General features: G+C 37.8%; 1 protein-coding gene across 3 annotated transcripts; it reads left to right on the top strand.

The window, feature by feature from the left end:
- Window positions 1-121: 121 nt before the first annotated feature.
- Window positions 122-15,317, top strand: setdb1a (SET domain bifurcated histone lysine methyltransferase 1a). 3 transcript variants are annotated; one of them, XM_084422979.1, is made up of 21 exons: window positions 122-173; window positions 835-1,032; window positions 1,106-1,314; window positions 1,432-1,457; window positions 1,604-3,155; window positions 3,535-3,681; window positions 3,805-4,009; window positions 4,125-4,198; window positions 4,305-4,495; window positions 4,739-4,883; window positions 5,573-5,876; window positions 5,955-6,189; window positions 6,802-7,166; window positions 7,246-7,362; window positions 11,504-11,673; window positions 11,753-11,980; window positions 12,079-12,126; window positions 13,001-13,096; window positions 13,189-13,391; window positions 13,508-13,596; window positions 14,977-15,317. In XM_084422979.1, exons 2-21 carry the CDS (start codon window positions 842-844, stop codon window positions 15,092-15,094), a joined length of 4,713 nt encoding a protein of 1,570 aa, XP_084279105.1. In that variant the 5' UTR covers window positions 122-173; window positions 835-841; the 3' UTR covers window positions 15,095-15,317. The 3 variants fall into 3 exon arrangements, with proteins under 3 accessions (XP_084279105.1, XP_084279107.1, XP_084279106.1); XM_084422981.1 differs by having other exon boundaries at window positions 138-173; window positions 5,576-5,876; XM_084422980.1 differs by having other exon boundaries at window positions 167-400.
- Window positions 15,318-16,370: the final 1,053 nt, after the last annotated feature.

Below are 16,370 nucleotides of genomic sequence, written 5' to 3'. Positions count from 1 at the left end.
AACAAATTACGTCCAACTACCTCCGTTAAATATATTTTGGTCTTCATTGTGTTTGAAGTGATTGAAGGTTTGTGGGCGTGGCTAATCCTCCCGCGTCAACGTGCACTGGTCCAATCAGAATGTCTCTTGTAGATTCTACATCCGTTACCATACAGGCACACGACACAGACTGGGTAACGTTATATTGTTACTTTCCATGTGTTTTTAGTTCTTTTATTGTGCACTTTTTAGTGTTTCATGTAATTTCGGAGGCTGTAGGATATCCATAAAGACTTGTTCTTGCAGCAGTGGCAGACTTTGTGCATTAACGGCAAGCGGAATAGTTTACGCCATATAACGTTAACGTTAAACCTCCTCGGGATTTCAAAATACCGCAGCAGCGAGTTGGGAAAACTAGACAGTAACTATATATTTCACCTTATGAAATTACCGTACTTTATTTAATTTCCATATTGCCATAGCAAAGAGTAGCAATATTTGGTTTTATTAGGCCTTACATTTGCTGAATGTAAAAGGAAGGACGCTATTGAAGTTTGTGTTATAACGTTATATCCTCTTTGTAGTTCTTGATCTGTCAATCATGATGTTTTAAATGTCAATAAAGAGTGCTAGACATTTGCATCTTCTGATTCTCGTTATATGCCTTTACAAGAGTTTCTGATGACTCCTGGAAGCCATTTATTATGTACACATATTGTACAAATACTTAACAAAGAGGAGAATAGAGCTTTATTACCAAGTTTATCAAAATCACAATACAACATGCAGCACTAATGTCATACGTTAAACAGTGTACAAAAATGTTTGTCCTTTTTCATTATATTGCTCCAACAGCAAAACCATGAGTAGCGGAAGAGATGAGAACCTCCTGAGGATGACGAAGGACGACCTGCAGCGCTGGATCCAGGAAGAGGTGGACCGAAACCCTCATCTGATGCAGAGACGTGAACAGCTTACACAGGTGGAGGAGTGGGTGAAGCTGAAGGAGAGAGACTCAACCTACACCCGCCTTCTGTACAGCAATGCCTCCGAGTAAGTTGTGTTTTTCAGTGACTAATGCCAATATCTTAAAGTCCGGGTGACCCTTTGACTGTGTTTATATCAGATCCGTCCTTGAGTGTGAGTCGGTGATGAAGGGTCTTTATGGAATGCTGGGATTGGAGTACCAAGACGAGGACTCTGAAGAGGAAGGAGGAGGAGGACCACGACCACAGGACGTCATTCATATCACAGATGATGATGAGGAAGATAGACAGGAAATTAGTGTCTGTAATGGAGATGATGATGATGATCTTGTTGTCATTGATCTGGGAGGTAAGAGACAAATATTGTAATGGAAAGTGCTTGAAATAATAATACTTTTAAATGATGGCATTGTAATTAAAAATCTAATACCATTTTGGGCTCATGACTTTGGTTATTCTTTTGCAGCCACCAAAGAATCCTTGGAACCGATGGTGAGCATGTTAACTTAAAAAAAATGGTGCTAGACATCCTGATATTATTTTGCGCTTATCATTTTTCATTGTCTTTTTTTCTGTTCATTGTTTTTATTAATTTTTCATTGATTGTTCCATTTTATGAATTACTTTCTTTCTTTCAGCTTGAAAAGGTGACTATGGCCATTCAGAAGTCATCCAAACTTGTTCAGGACTTAGTTCAGATGGTGAACAAAACCTCCGCAAGCACTGCACCACCATCATCATCATCCGACATCACCAAAAGACCCTCATCAACCTCGACCCCCAAGAACAGCCATTCTGAATCTGTCACACCAAAACTGGAAAGAACAGACAACTCGATTGCAATAGTTAAGACCGAATCTCTTTTGAAAGTACCTGAAATGTCCTCACTTCTCTGCAAATCAGAACAAATCAAATCTATTGCCGGGCATAATTCAGATTCTAGACCAATTAAGACTGAACCTGAAATGACAGCAATAACAGCTTGTGAAATTAACATTTCAAAACAACACGAAACCGCTCCTAGTCAAAACTGTACATCCATAAAATTAATCAAGACAGAACCTCAATTGACACCAGTGACTCCTTCAGAAATGTCTTTGATTCCAAGCAAACAACCAGAAACTATTATCAGTGCTAATTCTGGATCCATTGTGAAAATAAAATCTGAGCCTCAGTTGACAGTAGTAGAGTCAGAAATGTCTTCGCCTCCTAGCAATTCAAAACTATTCAAAATGCATTCCAGTGATAATTCGAAATCCATTGCAGAAATGAAGACTGAACCTCAGCTGACAGCATTAACAACTGAGAAACGTTCGCTTGAAAGCGATTCAGAACAGTCCGAGTGTTTCAATTCAGATCGCAGTGCAACATTTAAAACCGAACTTAAATTATCAGCAATGACTTCTCCTGAAATCCCTTCACTTTCAGGTGATTCAAAACAATTGAAAGCTAGTGCCGGTCATAATTCACCATCCGTAGCATCAAATGAGTCTGGTCCTCAAGTGACCCCCTCAGAAGTGTCTTCGCCTTTAAGCAGTACAGAACAAATGGACACTTTTGACAGTGATGATACAGCATTAATTGAAAAAACCCAGACTGAGCCTGAGTCGACCTCAGCGACTTCTGCTGAAGTGTCACCGTTGCCGAGGAATTCAGAAGAACCTGAGAATATTGCCAGTTGTGATACAGCTTCCTTTGAAACAAACCAGACTGAGCCTGAGTCGACCACAGAGATTTCTCCTGAATTCCTCGGCAACGATGGCACTTCAGAAGAACCTGAGAATATTGCCAGTTGTGATTCGGACAAGACGGAAAAGCCGACAACAAGGAGCAAATCTGCTAAATATTCTGTGTCCATGACAAGTCCATCAGCCAATCTGAGATCAAAAAACTCTACGTCCCTCGCCAGCACTTCCAGCCTGCAGAACGAAACGAGTCCACCATCATCACCTGCAGATAGTTTTGAGGAACCGTCTGACACCGAGGACCCAGATTACCTGCCGCCTACTAGTCCTATACCCAGTGATGATCCCCCTGAATCCCCCCCCAGTGATGATCCCCCTGAATCCCCCCCAAAGCCATCGCCCCCAAAGCCATCGTCCCCAAAGCCATTGCCCCCAAAGCCGTCGACCAATAACACTAATACCTCCCGCGATGATGTTTCTGTGGAACCTTCCAAAGCTGCAAAAAGTAAGCATTTTTTTTTCTTTTCTTTTATACAGAAAAGGTTTATACCTTGGTATATTAACTTAAGCATTGCATATTGTGTTATAGATGTACCTAGTCTGTTATGAATAATCTTACATTTTGATTTCCATCATCCATTTTAGTGAAAAATTATTTTAGTTGGGGTCAGTGAGTTTTATTTTATTCAAACAGCAAAGATGATTTTTTTTTTTACTTTATAACATGGTTAATATATTTAGAACATTGTGGGGTTGAATGTCCAGTAAAAAATAAGTAAATAAGTGTGTATAAATAAATGACATGGTTTTCGTCACTGCTCCCATCCATCCATCCATCCATCCAGTCAGTAACAGTATTTTTCCTCTGTCACTGTTCTTCTTAGGTTCCAAGCCTTCATCTAAAGATTTCTCTGTGATTTCTAAAGCACATACAACTCCAGAGATGAAGCTCAAGGTCAACTCGGAAGTTTTGGGGAAACGGAAACCCGACTTGTGGTGTCAAGGAACAGTACAAGAAGTCCAAACAATGGGTAAGAATGATCTATTCTGTATCTTTCCAAAAAAACAAGCATTTTTTCTTAATCATTGTGGTATTCATTGGTTATAAATGACATTCTCTGACCTGTGTCATCCTTTTTTTCTTTTTTTTTTAGAGAAGGGCCTCCAATATAAGGTGGAGTTTAAGCATGGTAAACAGATTCTGCTGTCTGCTCATCATGTGGCCCCTGCAACGCGTCCTGTGCTGAAGGATTTGTTTGTTGGCTGTCGTGTTGTGGCAAGCTATAAAAATGATAACGGAAAGATCTTGTTTAATGCTGGCGTGCTGGTTGAGCTTCCTGAGCGCAAGAATCGCATGAGGTGAATTTATGACTGCAGTATAAATGTAGATAGTATTTGTTTCTCAGACAAATTCTGGATGTGAACATTTTCTTTAGAGATATATCTCTAAAGTTTTACTAAATGTTTCTGTCAGGTTCTTGGTGTTTTATGATGATGGCCTGACAGCGTATCTGGCACTGCCAGACTTTCATGTTGTCTGCAAACAAAGTAAGAGATTCTCTTTCATACTCCATTTCAGTCTTAGTTCAATAAATCCCCTGAAAACGCTTGACTTCTAAAAGTGATTTTTTTTTTATTTTGTGTTTCTTTGCAGTGAAAAAGGTGTGGAGGGACATCGAGGATGAGGAATGTCGGGCTCAGGTGAAGGAATATATGCGTGTCTTTCCCAACCCCATTGCTGTGGTGCTTCGCATAGGGCAAGACACTAAGGCGGTGCGAAATGGCAAGTTTGAGACCTGCACGGTGCTTCAGTTGGATGGCAGCCTGATCCAGGTCTGCTACAAGGTGAAGTCCATTATGGTCTGCTAGTTTTATTCAGTGAACCTGATTCTAACCTTTCAATTGAATCTTATAATTTAGTGCCTTTATACAAAGGTACATGAAAGGCAGTGGATACTTTCTGAGAATGTCACAGCATATTTCATATTCTAAACTCACTTGACAAGCCCCACTGACAGATTTAAGGTGATTCTGATCTTGAATGCTGGATTTTGATGCTGATAAATGTCGTTGTTGTTATTTTTTCAGAGAGACAAGCAAAAAGAGTGGATTTATAAAGGCTCAGACAAGTTGGAACACATTGTAAATATCAAGAAACGTCTTGGTAAAGACAAACCAGAACAAACCTCTCCACAGAGAACAGAAGAATCACCTCAACAACCTGATAAAACTGGTAGCTTTTTTTGTGTTTGGTATTCATTCACTTTTCCTGTCTCTTGTATGAACATTTACAACTAGACCTGTGTCCGTATTCTGTAATATAGTATATTGCAATAATTATCGTGCATGGTAGTGTTATCTTGAGCACTTCAAAAAGCAGTGACTAACTCTGCATTCATTATAATCTGGATTCAATTTTCTTTTCCAACAACCGGTTCAATTGTACAATACAGTATGGCGTATAAATACTCTGTCCGTTTTTTGCTTTGGTCTGAACAAGAACGACAGACAGGCTGACTGAAAATACAGATCCACTGTCTGTCAGTAGGTGATTCTTATGGAGAAGAGAAAAACAGTGGTTACCCCTGTACACAAAGCAGCGCTGCTCAACTTTCTGTTTCTGACACTCATTTGTCTCAGAACTATTTTCAAACAGCCATTCAGATTTTTGTATTCAATGTGGTGTTAATCAAATGACATCAAATACATAAATACTTAGACTTAATATTTTATTTTCAAACATTTGTTTACACATACATTTTAACATGCCAGCCCAGAAAAGATATCTACATATCGTTCTGATTCTTTATAGTTGTATTCTTTTGTGAAATTGGTTTACTTCATACATTTTTATTGTGTATTATTTTATTGTATTAGTATTTATTGTTTTAGTATTTATCTCCAATTCTGTTTCTTGTTTAGCAGGAAATGCCGTGCCTCAGCACAACAAAACTTCCTCTTCGACAAAAGTGGCCTCACCGACAGTTACTTCAACGACTGTTAACTCAGCATCTGACACTCCTGCACGCGTGACCCGACAATCTGATACCACAGTCACCAAAACACCATCTATCTCCCCTCAAAATATCATGTCGGCAGCTTTCCAGCCGAAGGTCGTCATCCAGAAGTTGTCTGGGCTCTCGCCCATCTTACCGGCTGTCGGTGTGTCGAAGGGTAGTATGCGAACAGCAAAATCTGCTATGGCAATCAGTACTTCACATTTAAGGTGAGTAATGGGCTTGTACTGGTTAAATACGGGATGGTATGGAATACTAACCACCAACCACCTCACATTATATTCCAGAAGTGCAAAACGACACGCCCCTGATGAGGAAGAAGAGTATGTTTCTGAGGAAGGGGAGCATGTTTCAGAGCAAGACCAGTACAAGTCCATATACTTGTATCATCGCTGTTGTCCAGCATGTCTGGATGGGGTAAGACCATCTCAGGTCGACATGCATCATGGTCAAAATCCGCTTCTCATCCCGTTGCTTTTTAAGTTTCGGCGAATGACTGCTCGGAGGCGCATCGATGGAAAGGTGGGTGGTGTTTGAGGAAGTTGATCCATTTGGCATTCAGCTACTTTGAATGTACGCTACCGTTCAAAAGTTTGGGTCGGTAAGATTTTTTTATGCTTTTGAAAGAAGTGTCTTATGCTGAGCAAGGCTGCATTTCTTTTAAATAAAAAATATAGGAATATTGTGAAATATTATTACAATTCAAAATAAATGTTTTCGATTGTCAAATATTTTCAGCATCATTAGAACTAGAAAAGAATTTTCAGCATCATTACTCCAGTCTTCAGTGTCACATGATCCTTCAGAAATCATTCTAATTTGCTGATTCTAATTATCAATGTTGGAAAAAGTTGTGCTGCTTCATATTTTGTGAAAACCGTGATACTTTTTCCAGGATTCTTTGATGAATAGAAAGTTCAAAAGAGCAGCGTTTATTTGAAATAGAAATGCTTTGTATCAAAAATGTCTTTACTGTCACTTGATCAATTTAACTTCATCCTTGTAAAAAAAAAAAAAAAAAAGTATTCACTTCTTTAAAAATCATACTGACCCCAAACTTTTGAAAGGTGTTTCTCTGTATGGCAGCTGCACATTAATTTTATTATCGTAATGTCTGCTCTTTGCTCTCTTTAGGTGTTTTTCCACATTTTCTATCGTTCTCCTTGTGGGCGGAGCCTGTGTGACATGCAGGAAGTGCAAGAATACTTGATTGAAACACGTTGTGACTTCCTCTTCCTGGAAATGTTCTGTATGGACCCATTTGTGCTTGTGAATCGTGCCCGACCCCCTTCCACATCAACTGGCCAGCCTCACCTCTACCTGCCGGACATCTCAGTGGGTAGGGAGGTGTTGCCGGTGCCCTGTATTAATGAAGTGGACAATACTCTTGCTCCTAATGTCACTTACACAAAAGACAGAATTCCAGCTCCAGGTGTTTCCGTCAATACAAGCTTGGACTTCTTGATTGGCTGTGACTGCACAGATGGCTGTCGGGACAGGTACTTGACTAAATAAATAGGTTTGAATTTTAAATTATGGATATCATTATTAAACACATTTTATTTCTATGTGTGACAGGTCAAAGTGCGCATGTCACCAGCTGACCATTGGGGCCACGTCCTTATGCAGTGGCGGTCCAGTAGATGTTAGTGCTGGATACACACATAAGAGGTTGCCAACAAGCTTGCCAACAGGGTAAGAAACAACCTCTGACTGATTCTTGTTTGATTACAACGGAATTGCCTCACCAAAATCAGATGTATTGCATCATAGTTACAGTTAGGGATGGGGCCGATCCGATCCAGTATCGGTATCGGGACCGATACCAGCGTAATTCACGTATCGGATTTTCCCGATCCAACCTGCTGAGTAGGGGTGGAGCCGAACCCGAATACGGTATTCGGAAAGGCACAAATAATGTGTTTTTTACGAATACTTATTTCGAACAAATACTTTTAAAAATATTTGTATTCGGGAACAAGAAAAACTTTATATCAAAAAGCTGCGTTTCCTCATGAGACATGGCGACCGGCGGTGCTGCTGATGTGGTGGCTGAAATATTTTGGATTAGGCTAATGTCACGTTGTCATAAGGGGTTGTTCACATAGCGCGTTTTTTGCGCGTGCAGATTTCAAATGTAGGCGCGCGGCAAGCGCGCTTATAATAGAAGCGAGCGGCGCGCTGCATAGCAACGACAGACGCCACGGGAGGGCAAGCGCTTGTGGAAAGGAGAAAACGGTGCGAACTGCGCTCTTCATGATGACGAGGAAGTATCAGCAAAGAATTAATTGATTTCTCTAGCCCTTGCATTAGCTTTAGATATATTTATGGAGATGAGAAATGAAATAAAAAGCCGTCATTATGTCATTAATATCAGTCCGTCAGAAAAGCAGTTCTAGGCTTATTCTTGGCTGGATAACTCTTAGCAGTTTTAAAAAGCTCTTTTAAAATTAAATATGAATGCAGTTTTGGATTAAATAAAAGTACAGTCAAGTCAAATAAAACACGTTTTATCTCCTGTTTGGTAACACTACAATAAGATACCATTCATTAACGTTACTTAATGCGTTATCTAACATCAACACATTAAGTGAACAATATATTTTTACAACATTAATTAATGTTTGTGAATGTTATTTAATACAAATACTTGATTGGTCATGTTTGTTCACTTCATTCATTGTGCATTAAATAATGTTAACATAAATAATGTTAACTTTTGATTTTAAAAATGTATTTTTAAATTAACCCCAAGGAGAATAATTGCGACAGTATATAGCCTAACTATTGTTTATTGTTAGGTCATTTTATCTAATGTTATCTAACAAATGGAATCTTATTGTAAAGTGTGTTTAATACTACAGTTTCCATCTTTGTAACCGTGATATACACTTTAATATATGTAAATTTAATCTAAATTAAGCTTTGGTACCGAAATTGTTACCGAGAACCGTGGATTTTCACAGGTATTGGTACCGAATACTGAAATTTTGGTACCGTGACAACACTAGTAGCTCTGTTAGCTCGGTAATTTAGACAATAGGCTGTTGACAGAGTAACGTTAACGTAGGTAATGGCTGTTATGATATTTTCTTTTCAATGACGTTCCTTGTTACATGTTCATTGCTGGATTTATGGAAAAACATCAACCAATATTGCATATCCATAATTATTATAATGGATATAATTAAAGAATACTTACACTATAACGTAAATTAGAAGTGTAACGCAAAAAAACTGGATTTTTACACCTATTTTGAATTTTACTCGAATACAAATACAAATACAAATACTTTTCCCCTCTCAACAAATACAAATACAGATACAAATACCGGCTGCTTTGCACACCCCTACTGCTGAGATATCCGATATCCATGAGTCATGTCTGCACTCGCTTTAACGTCTGCTGAAATGACTCCAAAGTCCAAAAGTGATTCCCGCCGGCGAGTCTGCTAGCTGGCTGCAAACTGTGGAATGGATTTCCTGAACGGAGGCGCGGCTCAATGAGACACAGAGTTATGAGACACGCCCCCGCTCAGGAAATCCATTCCACGTTTAGCGGCTAGCCAACAACGTCCGCTGTGTGGAAATACTTCACACTGGAAACACAGCAGAGCAAGACAGCAAAATGCAATGTTTGCAAAGCTGTAATTCAGAGCCCTTTAAGTTTAAAGCTCCCTCGCGTCGTACAACACAACGAACGCAATCAAACATTTAAAAAAGCACCACGTTACTGTGCGTTCACACCAAACGCGAATAGCGCGTCAAATTCGCGTCTACCGCGTCTATTTGGACGCTTGAATATTTTGAATCCATTCGCGCGACCAGAGAAAAATTGACGTGCGTAAAAAGCTAAAGTTTGAAGCGAAATCGACGCGCGTCTGAGGCGAAATCCGCTTGTTTGTTTGCACGATGCTGATGTTGATCGAGCATTCATCGAGAGAGTTACTGCATCGGAGCGAGGATCACCCTTCAGATAGTGTGTGTGTAAGATGTTTACACTTGCACTTTTCTTATGTTTCAAGACGCAAGTATTTGACATTTTGGTAATGTAATAAATATTGACATGACAATCAATTTGAAACCCTTACAGTTGCATATTTGGTTTCAGAATGGGATTTTTCCTGTTAACAGGATTTCCTGTTTTTCTGACTTCCTTTTCTGACCTTATACTTACCTCAAGTTGCCTTTTGGGACATACATGCATACATACGTACATAACATATCATTCATACTTGCCTGTTGAGAGAAGTTTATTTCAGCAACATATAAAATAAACAATAATGATAATAATAATATTAAAGCAAACACAGCTCTGGTATCGGAATAGTATCGGTATCGGCCGATATCCAAATTCAGGTATCGGGATCGGATCGGAAGTGAAAAAATGTGGATCGGTGCATCCCTAGTTACAGTGTTCATTTTATTGAAAAAAAACATAATCATGATCTGCTCTAGATCAGTGCATAACTAGATACACTATCATTCAAAAGTTTGTGGTCAGTAAGATTTTGTTTACATGTTTTTGAATGAAGCTTCCTAGGCTCACCCAGATTGCATTTATTTGATCAAAAATTCAGTAAAACAGTACTATTGTGCAATATTATTACAATTTAAAGTAACGGTTTTCTATTTTAATAGTATATTATAAAATGCAGTGTACTTTTTCCTGTGATGGCAAAGCTGAATTTTCAGCATCATTTCTCCAGTCTTCAGTGTCATCCTTTAGAAATCATTTGAATATGCTGATTTGCTGCTCAAGAAGTATTATGTTGAAAAGTTGTGCTGCCCCATATTTTTCAGGATTTTTTTTTTTTCAGGATTCTTTGATAAATAGAAAACACACAAAAAAACAGCATTTATTTTAAATGGAAATCTTTTGTTACATTATAAATGTTTTACTGACACTATTGATCAAATTAATGCATTTTTGCTGGATAAAAAAAATGAAATCCTACCTCAGCTTTTGAATGGTAGCGTATAATTTTCTCACCTCAAAAATGACCAATGTTGGGGAAAGTTACTTTTAAATGTAATGCATTACAATATTGCGTTACTCCCTAAAAAAAAGTAATTAAATATGTTACGTAGTTACTTTTAATGGAAAGTTACGTTATTTTTTGTTACTTTTTCTCACCTGGGCTAGACTTGCCTGTTTGATTTTTAATAATAAATAGACAAAATTTCTAATCTTTCACACCAAAGGTGAAATGAATAAGCCTTCTGCTGGATTGCAGAAGAATAGGTCGCAGTAGAAGTAAGTTCAACACTCTTATTTTAGCAATAAAAACAAGTAAATTAAACAAATGTGATGTTTATCTAAAGTCTTTTTTTTTTCCTTATTATTAGTATGGTTTAATTGGATCATCAAAGGTCACCAGCAAAGACATTGGATAGACATTAAATATATTAGTGTTAACATATTTAATTATTGTAGGTTTGTGTAATATTCTGAGTTTGCATTTCACTGTTTTTATTCATTTTTGAGGAATACTGAATCTGTTTTTGTACGAGCGCTGTATGAGTAAATGCCTGCTCACATTTAGTCTAGAACTACAATAACCATCATGTTCACACAGCACACAATTTGCATTGCATTTATTCCCGATTTCTCTCAACATGGGAACAGAGGTGTCAGTCAATAATACATGGGAAAACAACATAACTTACATTGCTTATTTGAAAAAGTAAAAGGTAATGGGATACTTTACTCATTACTTGAAAAAGTTGTCTGATTACGTAACTCCTGTTATATGTAATGCATGACAATCCAACACTGAATATGACATTACACTTATGTTTTCGCTCCTCTCTCACCCTCTTTCCATCTCTGTAGGGTGTACGAGTGTAACCCCCTGTGCCGCTGTGACCCGAGAATGTGCAGCAACAGGCTGGTTCAGCACGGTCTGCAGCTGCGGCTGGAGCTCTTCATGACACAGCACAAGGGATGGGGCATCCGCTGCAGAGATGATGTGGCCAAGGGCACATTCGTCTGCGTTTTCACTGGTAAGCAATCACGCATTTGAACCGAAAACCTTTTAGACCCAAACATTATTCCTTACCACCTCCTTCTATCACCTCATAGGTAAAATAGTGAACGAAGACAAAGTGAATGAAGATGACACTGTGTCCGGCAATGACTATTTGGCCAACCTTGACTTCATTGAGGGGGTGGAGAAACTGAAAGAGGGTTATGAGAGCGAGGCGTTTTGCTCGGACACAGAGGTTGAAAGCAACAAGAGGACCTTAACCATGAAAACAGGACCGTTGCGGAAAAAAACTCTCTACCAAGAAGACTCTAGCAGTGGCGAAGGTGTGTTGTGTGTGTACATTTTCACCTTAAAACTAAGCAAATGTGTGTCCTTTTACTTGTATGTGTAACAGTTTTTTTTTTTTTTTTCTTATTCATAGAAAGAGAAGAACCTATGGAGCTGGTCACAGAAGAAGAGCAAATGGAAGGTAAGATGCTGTGTGATGTGAGTGTTATTTATATACCGTTATTGTTTTATTCATATTTTAAATTAGCCTTTATTTTTTTTATAGGTTCAGTTTTCATTTAAATGTTTAGCAATTTTTTTTACGATTTAGGTTTGATTTTATAATTTAAGTATTTTAGTTGTATTTATTTCCAGTTATTCGTTTTAGTGCCTGAACTTATTTGAGTTAGTTATCTTATTTTTTACCTAAAGTTTTCTAATTTTCGTTTAGGTAAAAATTTTCGTCTAATATAAAAAAAATAAAAATATTTCAGCTTTATTTCAATATATTGGTTTAGTTAATAATAATAATCCTAGTTAGATAGAGAGAAAATCGTGACTTTAATAATCCCATTTTGTATAATTTGCTGGTGATGGGGAAAGTAAATATTAGTAACTAATGAGAGAGTATGAAAGTTTAGGGCATACTATAGATGTACCTCATAAAATCTTTGTCATAAAGTCATTAAGTGTTAAGACTGGCTCGTTGTTTCAAACTGTTAACTGACCTATAAACTTACATATAATTTTCATTTATGCATTTGACAAAGACTTTTCTCCAATTCAAGTTGTACATTTTATAAGTTCATGAATTCCCTTGGATTTTCCCCTATAATTTTATTATTAATTTATGTTCGACAACATTTAAATGCTTGTGTAGTTGCTTTAGCTTTATCTTTGATATAAAACAGACTAATCCTAAATCCAGTTGTGGAAATTTGCAAATTGGGATGCAGCCATGAACAATAAGGTGTATAGGTTGAAATCGAGCAACTTTTTTTGCATCATTCATGTTGCTCTATTATGTAGCAAACTTGCCTGATGTTTTTCTTGACCTGTCTTCTTTACCTGTTCAGTCTGTGAGTCCTTAGGCGCGACAATACTCTCCCATAAGCCACATGAAGCACCTAAAGATGCTCAGAAGAAAGTGACCAAACAAATAAGAGAGGACGGTCAGTTTTTATTCTCTTGAAGAATCATTTTTCATAATTTTATGCTTTTAGCGTTTCATTGAATTTGCTGAGTCTGTAATTTGTGTTTCTAGGTCAAGAGACCCCAGGTCCAAAGCGTTGCTTTGCCATAAAGTCCTGCCAGAGAAGAGTAAAACCATTAGAAACCACTGACACACAAAATGAGAAAACGAGGACAGCTCTGTCTGCCAACAACACCCGCAGACTGTTCAATGGCGAGGAGAGCTGTTACATTATTGACGCGAGACAAGAGGGCAACCTCGGCCGCTACATCAATGTAAGCTAAACCTAAGCCTGAATTGTGATTGTAAATGTGCCAACAATAATACGAATTAGTAAAAATTATGCACTTTTGGATTTTTGTTTTACCGTTAATCCTGCCTCTCTCAACAGCATAGCTGCAGTCCAAATTTGTTTGTCCAGAACGTCTTTGTGGACACTCATGACCTCCGGTTCCCATGGGTGGCGTTCTTTGCCAGCAAGTCAGTTCCTTGATTCATAACAGCTTGATTATCTATTGAATTGTGTTGATATACTTCAAAATGAGTGATGTTTACCCACGTTTTGATTGGGAACTCTGACTATGGATTTCATAAGTGTTTCCTAATATAAATGAACTAAATTCTTGTGGGAGTGTTTTTTTTCTATTCAACTGCACAAATTTTCAATTTCAATTTTTTTTTTATTTGATATCATTGCTTTTCTGTGTAACGCTAGACGGATGTGTTTTTGCAGTTAAAAACGTGAGACGCAGGTCAGTGGAATGAAAAAGAGGTGCGTTTCTTTTAACTTGAGCGGCAACAGTCAAACACATCCGTCTAGTGCATGCTTGCATGGAAAAGCTGTGCAGTGGAATGGTCCCTCAGGGCTGGTTCACACAGAACATGTGACGTCCACCTAGCGTGTGTCTAGAGATGTCAGGGAACAGAGACCTGTACGCGGGCACGGATGGGCGAACCGCTAATATTTGATGTAACAGGTGGAATATTTACGTTGTCATTTGTGGTGCTGGTGCGGGTGGGGAATCAATAGGCACGGGCGGACTACGGGTCCAATAGCCAAAACTGTTTCGACTCAATGCGGTACCCTCTGATAGGCAGCTGCTTTCAAACGGTCCCGTGCTTATTTTGTTTTCACGCTCTGTAGTCTGAAGAACATCAAAGGTCTCTAATTAAAATGTGATTTGCAGCGTTGAGTACAGCGTTCGCGTGATTGACAGCTTCAGTCATTAAGAGTTCCTGTCATCTCTGGTTGCTTTCTGTATAAAATCTATTCGCAATTTGAAAACAAGTTTTATCTTTCAGTTACAGAATTTCAGGAGAAACAACCGCATTTAAATGCAGAGTGAATCCTCTAAAATATTCCGATAATAAATGACAGTAATAGCTCATATTTGGCTGTATGTTCTTTTAATTTATGGAGACCTCTAAGCGTCTGTATAGCCTATGGTGTGATTTATGCACATTTGTTGAAAATAGCCTATGTGGGCAGATTGTTCACATGCTGTAGGCATAAGTTTTGTTTTGTGTACATGATGGATGCACATTTTTTTTCTTTCAATTATTACCATGTTGGGCTGTGTCTTTTTTCATAAATGCATCAACTCAGAATGCATAATGTTGGTTCACACACATATTCACACACACACTCACATAATTGCTTGTGTTATATGAGAAAATAAATAATTTTTGTCTACCTGATGTATTAGATTTAATGCAGGTTGGGTACAGAATTAAATTAGTGCTGCTGTCGGATAATGGGTCGGCTGTTCTGTTAAGTACTTCTGTGTGAACAGTCCCTTAGCCATATTTGAATCGCCTTGTAGACAGAATCTTAATGTGTTTGTCTTCTGTGTTTACCAGGCGCATCAAGGCAGGTACGGAGTTGACGTGGGATTATAACTATGAGGTGGGCAGTGTGGAGGGGAAGGTTCTGCTGTGCTGTTGTGGCTCATTGCGGTGCACTGGAAGACTGCTCTGATCTGCCACTTTTAACATGAAACACTAGCTGTTATTGTGTTGTTGACTTTCATCAACATGTCTGAAACGTAGGTGTGTCATTGTCCTGGAAGAACATTCCATAAATGTGACCTACTGAATATGAAAAATGTAATACAATATGTTTTTATTGTTTTTAACCTCTACAAAAAATGTTAATAGTTATGTATTTGTGTGTAAATAAAATTTGCAAGTATCAAAACCTACTTTAATTGTAAGATTTGTCTTGTATGTTGTTTGTTCAGTCAAATATGCAAGTATGCATTGGAAAATAAAGCTGAATATGAGCAATACCATTAAAATAAGCTATTGTAAAGTAAATCTATCAGTAAACCTAAAAGATAACTTGCTATTTATAAAAAAAAAAAACTACTGTAGATTCCTTCCATAGATATAGATATTTTTTGTGAAGAAGACACTAGTGGTTATGCTTACCGTAGTATCAACCAAAATTACTACTGTAAAAATCATAATTTAGTCTCCTTCAAATACAAGAAACTTCTTAACGGTTTATATATTTTTTCTCTTTGTGAAGACACTGGTGGCTATGTAGTAACTATGTTTGGGTAACATATGGCACATTTTTGAGGGTTATCATTATGGAATAAATAGCGCACTGTTCACATTGAATGTGCAAATGGCCCGCGCGCGTGGTATAAACAAAGAGTATAGAAGCCCAAGAGGCGAAACTCTGTTGTGTTATGGGTAACAGTCTGTAGATGGCGCTGCGGAGGCGAATCCGCCATTATGGACTGAAAGCTGCTGGAATCGTTAGCGCCAGTCAATGGCAAAATCCATTTTAGTAGGTGTTATTAGTTCATGTGTGCACTTGCTGGATTGCACATCTTTTTTGTACCTTTCCGCCTGTAATAGGACATTCATAGTTTTTTTTTTTCTTGCCATTGAAACGTTCACAGTGTAAAATATTAACTGTCTTTAGAAATGTTCATTTATAAAAAAAATTCCAAATCATATATATGGTGATGTTTACTAATTTCAAAATCAACATTTGAATAACTATCTTATTACTTATATCTAATTACTGTGTATCTGCCTATAGACAAGCGAGCATATATTATTTCATGAATTTCTGTTAGTCATATAACAAGGAAAATGCATAATAGAACATAAATATTAATAGATTAAAGTTTTGCAGTAATTTTATAATTGTATCTTTGCAAACCGTAAGTGGTAGGCTAATGAAGCCGATTCGGTGGGGATACCCTTACTAAAAAGTACTAAGGAATCTTATAGTATTT

The sequence above is a fragment of the Rutilus rutilus genome (assembly GCF_951802725.1).
Source record: "Rutilus rutilus genome assembly, chromosome: 11".
In the NCBI taxonomy this organism is placed as follows: Eukaryota; Metazoa; Chordata; class Actinopteri; order Cypriniformes; family Leuciscidae; genus Rutilus; species Rutilus rutilus.
Note: the sequence above shows the minus strand (reverse complement) of the source record. Positions and strands in the feature narration are given on the sequence as shown.